General features: G+C 43.1%; 1 protein-coding gene across 15 annotated transcripts in view; it reads left to right on the top strand.

Moving 5' to 3' along the window:
* BRSK2 (BR serine/threonine kinase 2) overlaps window positions 1-17,129 on the top strand; it is a 409,910-nt gene that overhangs the window by 383,310 nt on the left and 9,471 nt on the right. For 9 of the 15 annotated variants that reach the window (XM_081205131.1, XM_081205133.1, XM_081205136.1 and 6 more), the window contains 2 exons: window positions 448-628; window positions 2,572-2,661. In XM_081205131.1, coding sequence (XP_081061257.1) covers window positions 448-628; window positions 2,572-2,661 — 271 coding nt within the window. Of the gene's footprint in view, window positions 1-447; window positions 629-2,571; window positions 2,662-9,961; window positions 10,010-17,129 lie in introns of all 15 variants that reach the window. The other 6 variants (XM_081205126.1, XM_081205137.1, XM_081205135.1 and 3 more) reach the window with 1 other exon arrangement.

Raw genomic sequence — 17,129 nt, 5'->3', positions numbered from 1 at the left:
AGATTCTGGAAGCAATCATTAGGAGATTTGGAGTGTGGTGTCAACAATGTGCAAATGTCACCTTGCTCTGTTTCTCTGTAACATCTGAATCAAGAGAAGCCATGGGTGTTCCAGACTGGTGCCTAGACACAGTGGTGGACTAGATCAGAGCCAGTAAACTGAAATTGAATCCTGGTAAGGCGGAGATGCTGTGTGAGAGCAGTCCTCGTAGCCAGGAGTTTGGGCATTTAACAATTTTTAATAAATGGCTAGCTGATGAGATCTTATTGAAGTTCATTTTTTATTGCTGCAGATCAGACTGGAATGCTCCTTCATTCTGAAAGAAAGGGCAGTCCCACAAAACAGCAGTCTTTCCCATTCAGATTTTGATGCTTTTTAAATTGGTGTGTTGCCACTGGTTTTAGAGTGGTAGTACCATTTGTTCTTCATGCTGTTGTTTCCTACTAGATCCCCAGCCTCAGTCACAGCGTCATCTCACAGACAAGCTTCCGCGCAGAGTACAAATCCACAGGGGGCCCTGCTGTCTTTCAGAAGCCAGTGAAGTTCCAAGTGGACATAACATACACAGAAGGTGGGGAGGCCCAGAAAGAGAACGGGATCTACTCAGTCACTTTCACACTTTTATCAGGTAATTGTCGCACGCTTGCTGTCTGCATGGAGGAGGTGGAGGAGCACAGACAAAATAGTGAGGGCGGCCTTAATTGTAGTTAATTTCTTCAACAGGCAGCAGCAGTTTGCATGTATGTGGAAGTGTTCAAATGGTGTCTAAATTGTTGTAAGAAAATCCCTGCTGGATCAGGGCCCCTGGGTGCAACCACAGCCTCCCCAGTTGTGATTCCCAACATCTGGCATTCACAGACTGTCTCACACAGTAGAGTCAGAACACAGGCATTGTGGCTAATAGCCATTGATAGCGTTATCTTTTATGGACATGTCTAATCTTCTCTTAAAGCCATCCAAATTGCTGGTCATCATGTGTGGAAAATTGCACATCACACTTTTTTGCCATGCATGTGCATAATTATACTGCTAACAGTTGTAGCTTACTAACACAGCTTATGTTTTCCTTGTGTGTGAATGTCAGATATATATGCTGTGAAATGCACTTATCACACACGATGATTTACATAGTTTGTATTTCTTTTCCTGTGTAGGGTTGAAAATCAAATATACCATTCATTAGTCTTTAAAAGTGCCACAAAACTTTCTGTTGTTTTCGCTGCAACAGATTAACACAGCTGCCTCTCTGGATTTGTTTGTGTTTGAGGCAGCTTCAAAAGGAAACATTTTAGCAGTCAAATTGTTCTTCAGAATTCTGGAAGAGAGCTTTCAAAGTTGGTGCCCTTAAGATGTTATTTGGGGCATTTAGCCTAGTAGAGCAGGTACGTGTAGCTTGTGACTTGCCCGGATGAACACTGTCCATCATCCAGGTATGGCGGTCCAACAGGGACTCAGTAAATCTGCTTTTGTTGCCTGCCTGAAACTTAAAAAAAAAAAAATGGTAGGCCTGTCAAACACTTGGTAAGCCACATTACATGACTAGCAGTATTCAAATTGAGGTGGGTTGAGTTTACCACTCCACCCTCTTTAGTCATACTGGCTGTGTTTAGCTTCATGGGACGCCAGCTGTTCTGGAGTGCTTTAAAAAAAGGCAAAAGCTTTGGAAATGGATGGTTATTTAGATTACATATAGTTCTACTTTGTTTTGGGGATTTGGGTTACACAAAATCCTGGAGACTAAGCAGTGTTTTTTTTAAAAAAATACAAACAAACAAACAAGGAACAGTGTTGTTTTGCTGGCCATGTTGGGGAGAAATGGTAGAGGTACCAGGGGTATACAAACTAGGTAGTTAAGTATAATATAATGAGATCTACAGATGTTGCAAGGGAGCTGGAAGGTCTAGTAAGTTTCAGAGGGAAGTGTGTCTTCATAAAGCTTTATTAAGAATATGATAGGCATAACCTACTGCTACTAATATTAAACTTTCATAGAGCTGGAACAAGGTCCTTAGGTGCATGCTGTACAGAACATAAAAGTGACACCATTCCTTTCTAGAGGATTTGCCATTTTCATTAACTAGGCAAGATAGAAGAAAGCTCAAGGATTGATAGAAAGTCATAGGGATCAAGAAAGAGAGACTAAATTAGTAATGGAGGAGCAGGTAAAGTGAGCCTCTGGTAGCTGGTTCTGAAAAAAACTTTTTTGCATAAGTGAGTCTTGAGATAAGGACTTTGGAGAGAAAAATGAAATTATTTGTTGAACAGAGAGGTGGGGTCTATTCTGAGCATAGGGAGCAGCATGGCTGGAAGCCCAGAGGCAGGAGTGAGAGAGAGAAGCCAGAGGGGCTGGCAGAGGAGCAGCAAAATGGTGGCATGGGGGGAATATAAAGGAGAAGAAATAATTAACAGAAGGGAATTGGACATATTTGTAAACATAAGGATGAGAAGCTTTCAGATGAAGTCTAATACTGAGCAGAAAAGTTAATGGAAATGTGTTCTCTTCCTACACTCTCCCTTCCACAGCACTGTTCAGTTCTTCCACAACTCACAGTCCGATGTGTCTTTTCACAGGTCCAAGCCGTCGCTTTAAGAGGGTAGTAGAAACCATTCAGGCACAGTTGTTAAGCACACATGACCAGCCTTCAGTGCAGCAGTTATCAGGTAAGTAGCTTCCACAGCTCAGTGCTTTGCTTCAGGCAAGGACATGAATTGGAAGCACCTATCAGCATAGCCCTCAAGTTGCACCTAGAAAACTAGTTTCATTCAGCACAAACAGTAAGACTCCTCTGCACATCTCTCCCTTGCCATTTGCTCCACTCCCACCTGCCTTGCACCAATTCCCATTTCCTAAATGCATCCCCCCCACCTCCACGTGAACTGCCTTGCCCTGCCCTGCCCCAAGAGCCATTTGTCCCCCTTTTCACAGGAAGTGTCATCAGCAGTTTGTTTAATTCCAAAAATCCCCCCCACCCCAAAATCATGGACATGCCTCAAAATGTATCAGATGAAAGAGTCCTCTACAAACCATTTTTTAAAAGAAACAATGGCCTGAGTTAGCTCCTGGGGAGGAAGTGACTTTTGCTAGCAAATGGGAATTACTGGAAGTTTAGAGCAAGACTGATTTTTGGAAAGTCACTTACTCTGAAGAAGCCACATGCCATTTTATCTGCTCACTCTAATGAAGTGGAAATGGCTGAGCAATGGCAGAAATATCTTGCCTGTTACAGTTTTATGCCACACTCCATGAGGAAATAATTTTTTATTACCCTTTAGCCCCTTTCATGAATGGGATGAACATTTATCTACTGGCAATCTCTTCATTTAGCAATTCCCCTACTACCTCTCTAGCCTTCCACAAGCCCTGATCTTCACTGCTTCACCTCGTGAAGGTCACTAGGATAAGCGGATTTAGCTTCTTCCAAGCAAACAACAACTCTGCAACACTACAGGAAACTTTTGTCTGTTGTAAAGTGTATGGGGAAAACAGAACAAAACATGAGGTACATAGACCCAAAGTCCAATTTCTCTCTATGCCAATGGTAGCTCATCTCACCCTTTAAAGCCACCCTTGTGATGACAAGCATGTGAGAAATATATCAACGGGAGGAGATGGGCAGCCTTTCACAACTTGAGAGCAAGGATTGGGAAAGAATTACTAGATGTCTAAAACTGGTCAATATAATTTGAATCTGGTCAGACAGACTGCTGTCACTTACTTTGCATCTGCAGATGTCTGGCTGGTCTAGGATAGGAAACAAGGAGTTTCAAATCAATAAGCAAAGGGAGCATCAGGGTAGATTCCAAGACTCAGTACTGCAGGATGACTGCTTCTTATATAAATTCATCATGCAGTGGTTGTAGCCACATGGGAAGAAAGTTGCCTTTGTCCTCACTAGCCCCAGCTCTTCATGCTTTTAGAAGAGTTCAGTAAGGTTAGCATCTTTTTGAGGCTAACAACAACAGAGAACAAACTTTCCATGTGTAGCATTTACTCATAGTGACTTATTAAACAGCCTCCACTTTCTGTGAATTCAGACTAAAATAAACCTGTGACTGGATGGAATTCTTGACAAGAAACATTTATTTCGTATGTGGCTGTGATTTAAAAATTATATGGATGTCCAGGCTGTGGTAGAGAAAACAGGGAAGCAAAAATGTCACCAAAATAATGCTCGTTTGAAATGGGATAGGAAATTTTGAAATGGGATAGGAATTATTGGGAAGTTGGCACCAAATGGCACTGTTTTAAAATGGAATAGAATTAATGAAGAATTGTTCCCAGATGATTGCCAGATGAGACTTGAATGGGCATGGGAAGGAATGCTGCTCTCCTTCCAACACAAAAGCCACCTTCTTGTCCCCTGGCACCCAGGAGATCATAGAATCACGAGGGGCCATTCAGCTTAGCATAATGTCTTTGCAGCCTGGGTAACACCAAATCAAGCTACATTCTGTGAGGAACAGTTGCTTACTTCAAAAGCAGCCTCAGTCGAAATCAATGTTCATTTAATCTGTAACTCACAGATTAAAGTGCAAAGCATTTTTAACTGATTCTAGCCTCTGGAGAAGTTCAGAGAGCTCACCTGCTCTAGCAAAGCAGTGTTCCCCACCTTCCAGGTCAGGTGCCATTACAGGTGAGTGACTGGAGGCCTCTCTGTGCACAAACATATACTGTATGTACTGCGAGAGGGAGAGGGATGATACAGTATATTGCAACAGATGTACCTTGCAGCTAGGTGACCCCATCTCTGAACGTGTCTCCAGCTCCATCACTGCCAGCAAGGACTTGTGACTTCGTGGAGGTGATGCTTGCTACATCTCCGGACCCTGCTTGGTCTGCTGAGCTGTGGGCCAGCCCATTAAACTGGTTTGCCTGGGTTTCAGAACAGGACTGTTTTCTGTTGTCTCTCATTCTTTGCAAGCTCACACCAATATTAATAGACATCGCGTCGTTTCCTTGTCTGTGCGTGTATCTCATTTCAGTGGTGCGTTCCTGTGTCACACCTGCACATCCCAGTTAGTATCTTCCATTCTCATTCTCATTTCTGCTTCTTGGGACTCGCTCTGCTTATTACTTTTGATCTAATGCAAACTGGAACAAGCCCAGTGCACAGGTGAAAGCTAAGTGCACCACTAAAATGCCACTCAGCACCAAAGCACTTCAGAGCTGTGCTCCCTGAGCCACTGGAGATTTCTTCCTTGAAATGATCACTGATCAGGCAGTCTTAGGTACACACTTTCATTCATGCACCTGAATTCTGGAAGCTCCATGATCTTCAGAGTGAAAAGAGAATACCATCTCCATGGATATTCACTCTGCCAAGAAGTCCTTATTGAATGAAAGGAGAATCCTGCCTGGGTAGATAGAAAAAAAAGTACCACACTTTTGCCCATGTCTCAATTGTGTGCATTCTTTTTGTTCCACAGAACAAATCTATAGCCGTTAGTAAGAAATGATGTTTCTGAGAATGAATAGTGATTATTTCCATATGATACCAGTTCTGTTATCAGGACTGATTGCTTTCCTCTAGCAGACACCTCCTCTGGGAAGGAGTTAACTGTCTGTGTATCCTTTTCCATAAATGGCAGTATTAAAATAATCCATTGTTTCATCCGAGCAGTGAATTCTCTGCTTTCCCCCTGCCCTGTTTTATGTCTGTGGTGGTTCCTAAACTTTTCAGCCATTGTTGCAAGTTCCAGCTTCCAGCAATAGGCTATACGTAACCGTTAACAATGCAGTGGGACATTTTGTGCTTACTACACTTCCTGCATTGTTAATATTAAGGAAAGGTTGGGATTTCTGGATTGCAACCTGCTGACTTTATTTTCAGAATCAGATAAGCATCAGAAACCGATGTATTTAAAGTAGGTCCCACACAGTTCCTTCATCTCATCTTTATGTATTTATGCAAACTTAAACGCTTATTATTTTGATAAGCTGTTTTAAATGTCCTGTGGGATGAAGGGGAGGCCTGCATAATTGTAGTGCTTTATTCTTTGGTAGGTCTTGATGTGAATCTTGCTGAACTTTTTACACAGAAGCTTTAGTAGAAATCATTGGTTATTTATGAAATGCAACAATCTCTGAATAGGACTGCAGTTTCCAGCATCTGTGTTTGTGAAATAAAGCTGCCATTCATTGAGAAAATGAGGAGGAGATGATATGCGTGTTGAAATTGCAGAACATACTTTATCACTACGAGCTACTGGTGGGGGGTTATTTTGGTAATAATTCTCTGTGTTTAAACAACAATAAGAGACTCTATAAGTAGGAGACTTGCACAACAGAAAGGTGGACTGAAACTGTCTCCACAATGCTCTAGTTTCCCGTTTGTAGAGAATTTTCACACAGGAGAGCATTCAGACATGGTATCTCATATCTGCAGTCCAAAGAGACACAGTTTATTCCACCTCCTCAGCGTTCTGCTGCATATGCAGACCAGGTCTGGTATATGGCTGGGTTATTGGAGAGCTCCAGTTGACAGAAATCTTCACCAAAAAATTGCATGGATGCCCAGTTTTGTGTATGTGTACACACACGGGGGGAGGGGTGTCAAATAGTACTTCATACAAGCCAGTTCTGGATTCCTTTTAGGATTTGGTTAATCACTAAAATAATATATATGTTATTTTTATTAACAAAAAGAGCTTTATTTATGTAACAAAGTGTGTCAGCTTCTGCCTTCATCAGCTGCTCTGGTAAAATTAAATGAAGCTTTTTTCAAGATAGCCATTACGGATTTCTCTACCTTTTTTTGTCAAAACAGAACATCACCAGCAAATCTTGCAATATAATCCATATAGGTAAAGGTAAAGGGACCCCTGACCATTAGGTCCATATAATTATAATCCATATAATATAATCCATATATAATTATAATCCATATAATTGACTGCAAAAAAGGGATGTCATATCCAGAACATAATAAAAACTACAACCAACATGTTTTAGAAACCAAAAAAGGGGGTGAAGCCAGTTGCTAAACATTTCAGTCCTGAGAACCTGTCAGACTTTTCAATAATTGCTATAGATATGCTAACAGATGCAGAAGTGTTAGCAAAGAGGGAAAATACAAGGATGTACACACTGGTACACTTAACACTGCATGGCCTCAACCTGGAGTATAAGACTCACCAGCATCACAAATAAAACCCTTCTGAGCTTTCCATCCTCAAAGCTCTATAACTCCCACCTTGGAAACAGCTCCACTTTTCTTAGAACAACTGATGGAGACAGAAGCCAGCACACAGGTTACTTGTTAATCACAGTAGCCCCCCTCCCCCATATATATAAATAAATAAAACATCCACCCATGCATGGGAATGATTTCAACGTCTTGTAAATAAGAGGAGCCCTGTCCAAGGCCTATCTGTTCCAGCACTCAGTTTCCCACAGTGGCCAGCCAGATGCCCCTGGGAAGCCCAAAAGCAGGACACGAGTTCAGTGGCCCTCTTCTGTTGTTCCCCAGCAAATGAAGACAGTATATAGAGCCATCATGACTTGGTGGCCATTGATAGCCTTGTCTTTCATCTTTGTCCCATGGATGCACTCTTTCCAGGTTCTCCTTTCACTTTTTAAATGACTAGTTTTCCTTGTTTTCTGTAACATTCTCACCTTGTGCAAGGCCTCTGCAGGAAGAGGTGGCTGCCCTTTCTCAGTCAGATTCTCAACTCTGCTGGACCCTTCCTCACATTGCTATTTCTGATCATGCTTCCTTATCTACAGTCACCCTAGACCTGCCTCTCTTTTCCAAGATCCCTTCCTGCTGGATTGTTTGGTGCATACCTATCCTTTTGCTTTGCTCTTCTACCCTAATATTTATACAGCCTAACCCCTTTCAGAGAACGTCTATCTTTAGCCATCTTTGCTAGCAATGCGTTTCCCACTTTGCAAAGGAGGAAGTGCTGGAATGTCTCTGAGGGCTGCCATACCAACTGAATTCAGTGGGACATGCTTCTGAGTAGATATGCATAGGATTGCTCTGGCGTTGTTTTAATAGAAATGAGACAAAGGAGGAAGGACCTAATTAAAGGGCCATTAGCCACAAGAAGCAGAAACATGGCTGTAAGGAACTTGCTGCTAGGTTAACATGCCCATGCCCTCCTTGCCCATGGAGATGGACACCGCCATCGTGGTTACAGGCAATATATGGTGCTATATTGCAGAGCCACTGTTTCTTTTTGCTTCAGGCTCATCACAGGAGAGCAATGTCTGAGCAGCGTTAAAGAGCCCTAGTGCAGAAGCTGCCTTAAGATGCTCTGTCGTTATGTTGCTCAGCATAAGATAAGACACATGGGGGTGGCAGCCAAAAACCTTGAGTTGGGCCTACCACCAACTGCTTCCTTTGTGAGTCAAGCCTAGCCAGCGTTATGATTAGGCTCGCCAAGGCAATTGCCTCAGGCAGCAGGATTCTGCCAGGAAGAGCTCTTGCTACTGCCACTTCTTTCTTCTCCAGCAAACAGAGTTCCCCAGGTACCTCTTGCCTTCCCTAGAGAACTAAAGAGAATCGGCAGCAGCAAAACTCTGGCTTTAGCGTTGGGAGAGGGGAAAATTGAAACTTCCCTTTTCGCCTCAGGTGCCAAAACAGAATGGGCTGCTCCTGGAGTCATTACTTTTCACAAGCCCCAAACTTGTGCTGTTACTGTCAAAACATATTCTTGCCCTGACCCACCCCTTATGGCTGCCATCCTGAATGTGTCTCATTTTTGAAGTACAGTAGACCCTCGGTTGTCGAACGCTTCAGAAGCCAAACAATTCAGAACCTGAACACCGACAACCTGGAAGTGAATGCTTCTGTTTTCGAACGCGCCTCGGAAGTCGAATGGCTTCCAAGGCACATTTCTCCATTTTTTCAAAGGAATTTGCCGACCAGCAATTGCGCCTCTGTTGTCAAACATTTCGGAAGTCGAACAGTCTTCTGGAGCGGATTACGTTTGACAACCTAGGTTCCACTGTAATCCCTTCTCCCAAAACACAGCTCTGCAAGTAGGAGAATTACTGCCCCCTCCTTTGAAAGAGGGATAGCCCCAACCCTTTTCATGGGGGATGCTATTATTACTGCTGGCGCCAAGTGGAAACTGCATTACTTTATTGCTAGCAATAGGAAGAACTTTTTGGAGGTAGTTTTAAATAAATAAATATACTTTTTTTCACTCTTTTGTAATTCTTTCCATTTTACTAGCTGCCATAAACTCTTAGAAGAAGCAGGCTATGAATGTTTTAAGGGATAAAATAAGTTGTCTGGAGAAGCCCAAGATATCATAGCATTTATAGCTCCCGAGGTGGACGAGGTAGTAGTGAGAGAAGATAGCTTGGCATCTTGAGTACATGTAGAATAATACTTTGCTTTTATTTTAGTGACAATGATGTTCATAGTGCTATGAGTCATCATAATGGACTCACACATTTGATCTAGCTGAACAGCCTTTTCCAGGGATTTCTATGTTGCAAAGTATTTTATTTTTCTTTCTGTAGGTTTTACAGTGAATGTATGAAATTTGGCAAATGTCAGCATTCATGTGGGAATGAAGCCAGTCCTAGTTGTCATTTGTTGTATTTCCCTCATCTTTCAGACATACCCATGTAAATGCTGACATTTGATTAGCTCTCAGAATTCACTTGTGGGCCTTTAGATTTTTGGATATTTTTCACAAAATTTGTCTGAGGTAGCCAGGATGTAAAAGTCACCAAATCTTGGACATTCATTGTAACACATATATTAAATATACGGCAGCGATAGGGAGGAGAAAGTGTTTGCTCTGTGTTACATGATTGATTCAAAAAACAACAACCTTCTATCATGAGTTTAGGAAGACTCTCAACTAAGTGTAGAAATGCCAATCCCATATATAGTTTCTGCTCCAGGGAAAAAATTGCTACATTACTGCCTTCTACGAAGAGATCTGGAAACGATTTTTTATATTGTTTTCCCTCCTTCCTCTTTCCACTCTTACGATCTAGACACCACTAACTGTATGGAGTTGATGACTGGGAGACTTTCCAAATGTGGTAAGAACTTCCCTTCCACCTCCTCTCCCCCCCACCAGCCCCCAGCCTCCACTGAACAACCTGACTACCTGACTACCCTTTCCCTTCTCCCTTTTCTGGACACTCTTTATGACCACCCACTTTACCTCTTGCTTGCCTTTTGAACACACACATCACCCAGTTTTTTCCTCCACGTGTGCGCAGACCTGCCATGTTGCACAACCACTGCATCCGTGGTTCCACAATCTTGCAAATTCCTGTTCTCACACTACCTCCTCCACCCCACCCCCACCCTCCAAAAAAGATGTCTGGTGATGTTATACATGCTTTTAAGCCTTTACTCTGACTTCACTTTCAAATCAACCTTTCTCTGTTCTGCAGCCATATACCACTTGCCTCTCTGCTGTGCTACTGCCTGGCTCCCCCCTTCCCCCAGCTCATGCTGAAAAGAGGACAACAAGGTTCTGCCTTCATTCCATCAGTCTCACCCCACTGTTCCTAGGGAAATTCCTCTCTTGCTCCCACTACAGATGAAACATCTCATCTGGTGGTTGCATCCTTAGCTACTGTAAATAAGCTTAACTGCAGCCCAGCTCACTGTTTTGCTTTTGATGGAAACAAACTGTGAGGCCTACAAGTGTAAAGTGAACAAATTTCCACTGAACAGCTCACCCCCCTTGGTTTGAGAGACTCATGCTTAATCCCTGTTCTCTCTACTCCTCTGTCACCAAAGTTATCTCCTTTCTTTCTATAGTTCTTTCCAAAAATAGAATATGGCAACTCAGAACAGAGACTGAGGACCCAACTACAGATGACATTAATCAAGTGTTTTAACACAAGCATGCTTAAATCAACCTCCTTTGTTTTTAGAAAGAAAGTAGCTGGCCCCGATCTGGATTGGGCTGCATACCATTTTTCTGTTGTACATAATCTTGGTTGCTTTCCTCTGCACACCTTCCAGCTTGTCAATATCCTTCTTAAGTTAGGGTGCTCAGAAGGGCAGAAGATGCTCTTTTGTCAGGGAGAGCCAACAGAGAAAATTGATATGGCCAGTTGGCCACTGGACAGGGAGGCCTTCGGTTTCTGTCCTTAATTATTGCTGTGGTAGATACCCAATGAATGCTCCAGTACCTGTTTTCCAAAGTGGGGATTCACCTTGTATGTCAGCCTTATATAGAAACAAGAAGCAAGCAGGGACCCCCAATAGTATGTTGCAAATGAGTGTGCTGCAGTTTGTCCCAGCCCCAGCTAGCCTGTCCAAGAGTCACAACGGTCTTCCATCATGAGAACAGGCAGGTGGGCTGGTGGAGGGTGGGAAGAAGCCCCCTCCCCAAGCCCCCTCCCTCTCCTAAAAAGTGGGGACCAGGGAGTGACCCTCCCTCCCTCCCTTGCAAAAAGACTCAGCCAACGAGGCTCAGCTTCTGCCCGCCCCATTGTGAAGTGACCTGCCTAGGATCACTTGAGAGAATTGCTCCCTGCCCATAAAGGAGCCATGGGGATTCCTTCAGAGGCACAGAATTGGGGCGAAGCAGTCATCTGTTTAGCAAAGGGTAACATTCAGAATTTGTGTAAGTAATCACCAAGTGGAACACTCCACTATCTTGCAGAAATGCAGCACTAAAACCCCATAATAATTCAAGCTGATCAGTCAGAATGAAGACAAGGGCATGTGGCTCTCTGATTCACTCATCCCAACAGAAGCCACAGTTTTGCAGAGCACTACCCAACTCTGCTACTGGGGTTGCCACTCATCGCCCTGCCGCTCCCTAGCCCTGCTCCTGTTTCTTTTACAGCAGAAATAAAGAAGGCAAAGCTTTCCATAACACTTACCTCCATGCCAGCAAATATTTCAGCTGCTAAATTTCTGCATGACACTGGCAGGCTCTTGTTAGAGGCACAGGAGCAAGGCCAGGAGACAGTGACCCTTGCTTCTACTGCTGCTGCTGCTGCCGTGCTAGTGTACAGAACTGCAGCTTCTGCTCAAAGGGAACAACCTAGAGCACCCATTTGTGGAAGAAATCAGCAGCTGGCACAAGCAAGGTGGTCACATGGAGCACCAACCCAGAGCGATCACCAATTGACTTCAGCAGTTGTGAGGATCCATTTTCAGGTGGCAGGCTGGATCTAGTTATGACCAGTGCACCAACCACATTTGTCAGATGGGCAGAGCTATGCAGCTGTCAATCACCTGATGACATATGACACCGTTGCAAAATTTAAACTGGACTCAATACAGGCTGCACTTGCAAAGGAACAATGGAAGCACACCCTAAGGTTCCCAATAGTTCCTTAGCAGCCGTGGCTCTCATGCGACATCAGGTGAGTAACAGGTGGGTGCGTTGGGATGAGGATGGCCTCAGTGGCCAAATCAGACCTACAGGCTTCCAGGTTTCCCACCCATGGGCTTCAGCAACAGAGAGCTATTAATGTGAAACAGTTCTGCTGAATTGGTCCTGTTAGCTCTATCTACGTAGAAACCTAAGATCTACTTCATGATTCTTGAAACACCAAGAGTAAAATGGACATTGTGCTGCCATTGGCTATCTATTAGACATGGGTTGCTGCCTTTGTCACTTTGCCATGGAACACAGGTATAGTGACATAATTGTCATTGTGACACTAATGAGATCCACCTTTAAAAAATAAAGACTATAAGTTAATGAACAGGCATGAATAATACAGCATACTGTATTCTGTGGAAGTCCTAAAGCATCTGGGAGAAAGTACACCTGAAGATACTCTCTTAAGGAGAATAAGAAAAAAGGGAAGAACAAGAAGTGTGGAAGAAGGCAGATAGAGCAGGCATAGAGTGGCTGGGTTTGGGACTGCAAGTGGGGTCCCTGTATTCTCTTGAAGCATTCATGTTCCTCTCTAGGGTTGAGTTCTGCACACTATGCACTGCACAGATTGGATGCCTCGTCCCACCCCACAGTGTCACCATCAGTTCTTCCCCTGGTTGGAGTAGTTTCACACTTTTAAGGAAGTTTCACTACTTTTGGAGAAATGAATAGATAAACACTTTAATTCTTTATGCAGTACTTTTAAAATGAAAAAGTGGCCAGAAGCATAGGAATTGGAACAAGTGACGGCTGAGCTTGTTGGCTGGTATGCACATCTGTTATTTCAGTTGTGAAGCCAGGAACACTTCATGGCTAACAGGTGTCCTGTTATATTTTTTCTAATCCATCTATCTTTATTGGCAGTTTCCTGCTGTGAGTGTCCTTCTATTTCTCTCTTCTTTGGCGATCACTCGTGGATGAGTAAGATTGTCTTCCATGAGCACGGTCTTAAAGGTGTATCCATAAGTGGCTGTGGAGGCCAATTCTGGATCCACACATCCTTCCACAGTTAGATTCTGTTTTATCTAATGGAAGTATAGTCAGCACAGCCAGGACTTCCTTACTTAACTGATGATTTCCAAACTGTTTTGAAGGATGTTAAATTGTAGTTGTTACCCTATATAAATACCAGTGTTCCAATTTAGCTTACAGAGGGAATCTTACAGAGCAGAATAAGCTGCTCCTCCATGCTTTTTACTTCTGAGTTGTCCCGATCACCTTGTGCTTCCTGTGGCTCAGCCCAAATCAGTTACTACAGTGAGCCACAGTATTCTTTTCATTGCCATGTATCCTGGTGACAATAAGGAGGTATATGCATTCTGGATAGTCTTTCTTTCAGTTTTATGTAGACTTTGAATTACTCCTTGGTGCTGTAAGCAAATGTGACCATATCTGCCAATTAGGTGTTGCTTCAAGTGACCATGTAAACAAGACAAGAGTAGCTAAATTAATTAACAGCTGACATGACTGTCAATGGCTATTGCCGAAGAAGTTCAGGACAAGACACGCTCACTGTATTCCTTGACCTTAAATTGCTGGAGTGAACAACAGAGAACAAAGTGATTTATTAATGCTTCATAGATAAATAGGTACTGCTCTGGCAGGAAGGTAAACGGAGTTTCCGTGCGCTGCTCTGGTTCGCTAGAAGCGGCTTAGTCCTGCTGGCCACATGACCCAGAAGCTGTACGCCGGCTCCCTTGGACAGTAAAGCGAGATGAGCGCAGCAACCCCAGAGTCGTCCATGACTGGACCTAATGGTCAGGGGTCCCTTTACCTTTTATAGTGCATTAGGAATTGATCACTATTGGAAATTCAGTGCTGGCCTAAATTTACTATGTTTTAAGCTGCTCATTACGATGGACATGAAGGGGAATTGTTACAATTGCACTACAGTGTAGAATGGCTACCAATGAGGAGTTCTGTTTTGTTTTTAAATCCTGACATTTTCCTTAGTGTTACTGGTTTTAATGTCACAGTGAATGCCTTGGGTCAGATTTTCAGATACTTAGCAGCTGGATCCAACTTACACAAATGAAACCTTTGTAGAATTCCTTAAAATATATTCCCTCAGAAATGACTTGCAAATTTACTAAGAGTCATTTCACGCTTTGCACAGCAGCCTGGGTGCGCTGGTGTGCTGGTTGTGGGGAAACAAAATGTGAAGGAGGTCTGATGCTCCCAGATGCCCAAGAGGGTGTGCTTTGTAATGGCTCCCTGACACATGTCACAGGGCCTTCTTCAATTCCTGTACTGTTGAGCCTTTAGCATATTGAGGAAAGGGTGCCTGAAATTAGAAAACGGTGCCATTCACTTACAGATTTCTGTTTCTAGTTCAGCCACTGGGTATAATAACATTTACCATTGCCTAGTGTCATTTGGCACAATTCTGCACTGTAGGATTTAACCCCCACTTAACAGCTGACATGCAGTGGACAAATCATGCTTAGTTTGGTCAAGTGCGCCTGCTCACTCTTCAGAACAGGCACACACAGCCAAAGAACACAGCAGAAAAATGCCTAGTCTGCTTGCTTTCGCTGTGTGTGCCTTTCCCCTGGGAAGAGGTGGTTGCAGCTGAATCACACAGACCCAGTATTTTTCTGGATCGCCGCACAAAAAGTCATGCCTCCCAAGAGGAGGGGGGAAAGAACCCCTTAAAGAAGGCTGCTCCTTGCAAAAGGGCTTCTTTATCCCTTTTCCCGAGAGGTGCATGCTGAGCAGGGGCCAAACTGCCAAACTGCTTTCCAAAGCACCTCCCCTACCCTGCATTTTAACAGCTCTCCAGCAAGGGATTTTAACAGGTGAGCGGGCTGCCCACTCTGTCATTCATGTGATTATCACAAAATTGACAGGTGGGTGATCCCATCTGCCTGTCACATTTGACCCACAAGACTGATCCTGATAAGGAACTGGCCCATGGAGTCAAAACAGTTCCCTCTCCTGCCCTAGACATTTTAAGTTTGAATACTCAAAATGCTTTAGCCGTTCTTCTTTGGGAAGATGTTCCTATCTTTCCATTATTTTATGTGCCCTTTTCAATACCTTTTCTAACTCTGTATCATCATTTGTGAGGTGGGGAAACCAGAAATGGAGGCAGTGGCCACCACAAGACTTCTCATCACAAAGGAGGCCCATTGGCCCTGGTCAGAGTTGAGCTCTCCCAACAATGTATCAGACTTTGGCATCATTTCTTTGTGCTTATAATTCCTTACTAATGAATACAGTACTGATAAGGAGCCTTAAGGGAAGAGCTGAAAGAGTGGTAACAGAGATACACTGAGGTTTCTGGAAAAAATATGGATATAGGAATAATACCAGAAGTAAAAATTGGACTGTTGTGGGATGGTTGTTTCGTTTTGAAATTGACAACACCTCCCTCCCCAATCATCTTTTCAGTGAAACATGACATGTCTCCTAAGAGCAGACATTTACAGTGAACAAAACCAGAGACTGAGCAAAACTTTTCTCATGAGAAAAGCATAGACTATTTGCTTGCTGTGATCTTATTTATGTCCAAATACCTCAAGGACAAGTGATTTTTTAAAAAAATGTGTTGGTCTGTTAGAGAGAGATATGACCTTAAGGGTTCAGCTAAAGTTAAGGAGGGGTTTCCACTTGCATTTTTGAGGGTAAGGTGGAGCCTCTGAAAGAAAATTGCCCTATACTGAGTCAGGCCATTGGTCTATCCGCTCAGTATTGTCTATGCTGATTGGCAGCAGGCCTCCAGGGTTTCAAACAGGAATCTCCTTGAAGATCAAATGTGGGACCTTCTGAATGCAAAGGAGTTGTTCTGCCACTGAGCCATTATCCTTCCCATTCAAGTTTCTAACATCATCAACTTTCAAACAAAATTTGAATAACATCACCATCTTTTCTCTTGATATATCCATGTATATGGCATCAAAAGCGCATCATTTCTCTTACTTGACCGAAGCAAAAGAGAATATGTTGGCTTCTTTGGCAAAGTTGCCTGCAACATTGAACTTCATGTGTCACAATAGCTTCCTAACAAATGGTGACTATATTTAGAACTAGTGTCTATTGCACTCTCCATCTGGATACTGTCTTCTTTCATACTTTGAAACTTCTGTTTTGGTCTACATTCGATTGCAGTGCTTTCCTTGTGGCCTTAAGTAGCATCTCTGCTACATTCATGAATTGGCTGGTATTAATCTGCTTCCTTGGGACTTTGGCACTTCCGTTGTATCCAAGTATTTGCCTCCTTATCTGATACTCAGGCAACATCCATCACTTCCGTTTTCTCATAAACTGATCCTTGTAGCTATGATTCTTTTTATCCTCTGCTGTTTAAGTTGTCAGCTCTTTGGAACTACTTATCCTTATACATTTCTATACAGAAGGTTGGTTAGTGTTATCAGACCAGCTTATTCAAGAGGGTGCATTCCTCTCTGAACATATTCTGATATTTCAATGACTTTCCAGTAATCCAAGCTGGGTTTATAGGCTACAACTCCTCAAGCAAGGGGATTCAAACACATTCTGTTAATGTGTTCCAGCCCCAGCATAGCTACAATATACGGTACTCTTGCGGACAACGATTATGGGTGCATAACAGAAAACAAGCGTTGCTTCAAAGATCTTATAATGTAGAAGAAGGAAAACACATGCACAGAGTGTTAGCCAGCTGAGTTTTACCCAGAGTGGACCCATTGAAATGAATGGACCTAACTTAGTCATGTTCGTTTCATTGAGTCTCCTCTGAGTAAAACTTTATTGACTTGCACTCATAGTCTACTGACGCACGACTAATTTGTCACATGAGTCTAAATACCTATAAGCTGAGT

Source organism: Podarcis bocagei, assembly GCF_964188305.1.
Source record: "Podarcis bocagei genome assembly, chromosome: 1".
Classification (NCBI taxonomy): Eukaryota; Metazoa; Chordata; class Lepidosauria; order Squamata; family Lacertidae; genus Podarcis; species Podarcis bocagei.
The sequence above is the reverse complement of the archived record's forward strand: the minus strand, read 5'-3'. Positions and strand labels throughout refer to the sequence as shown.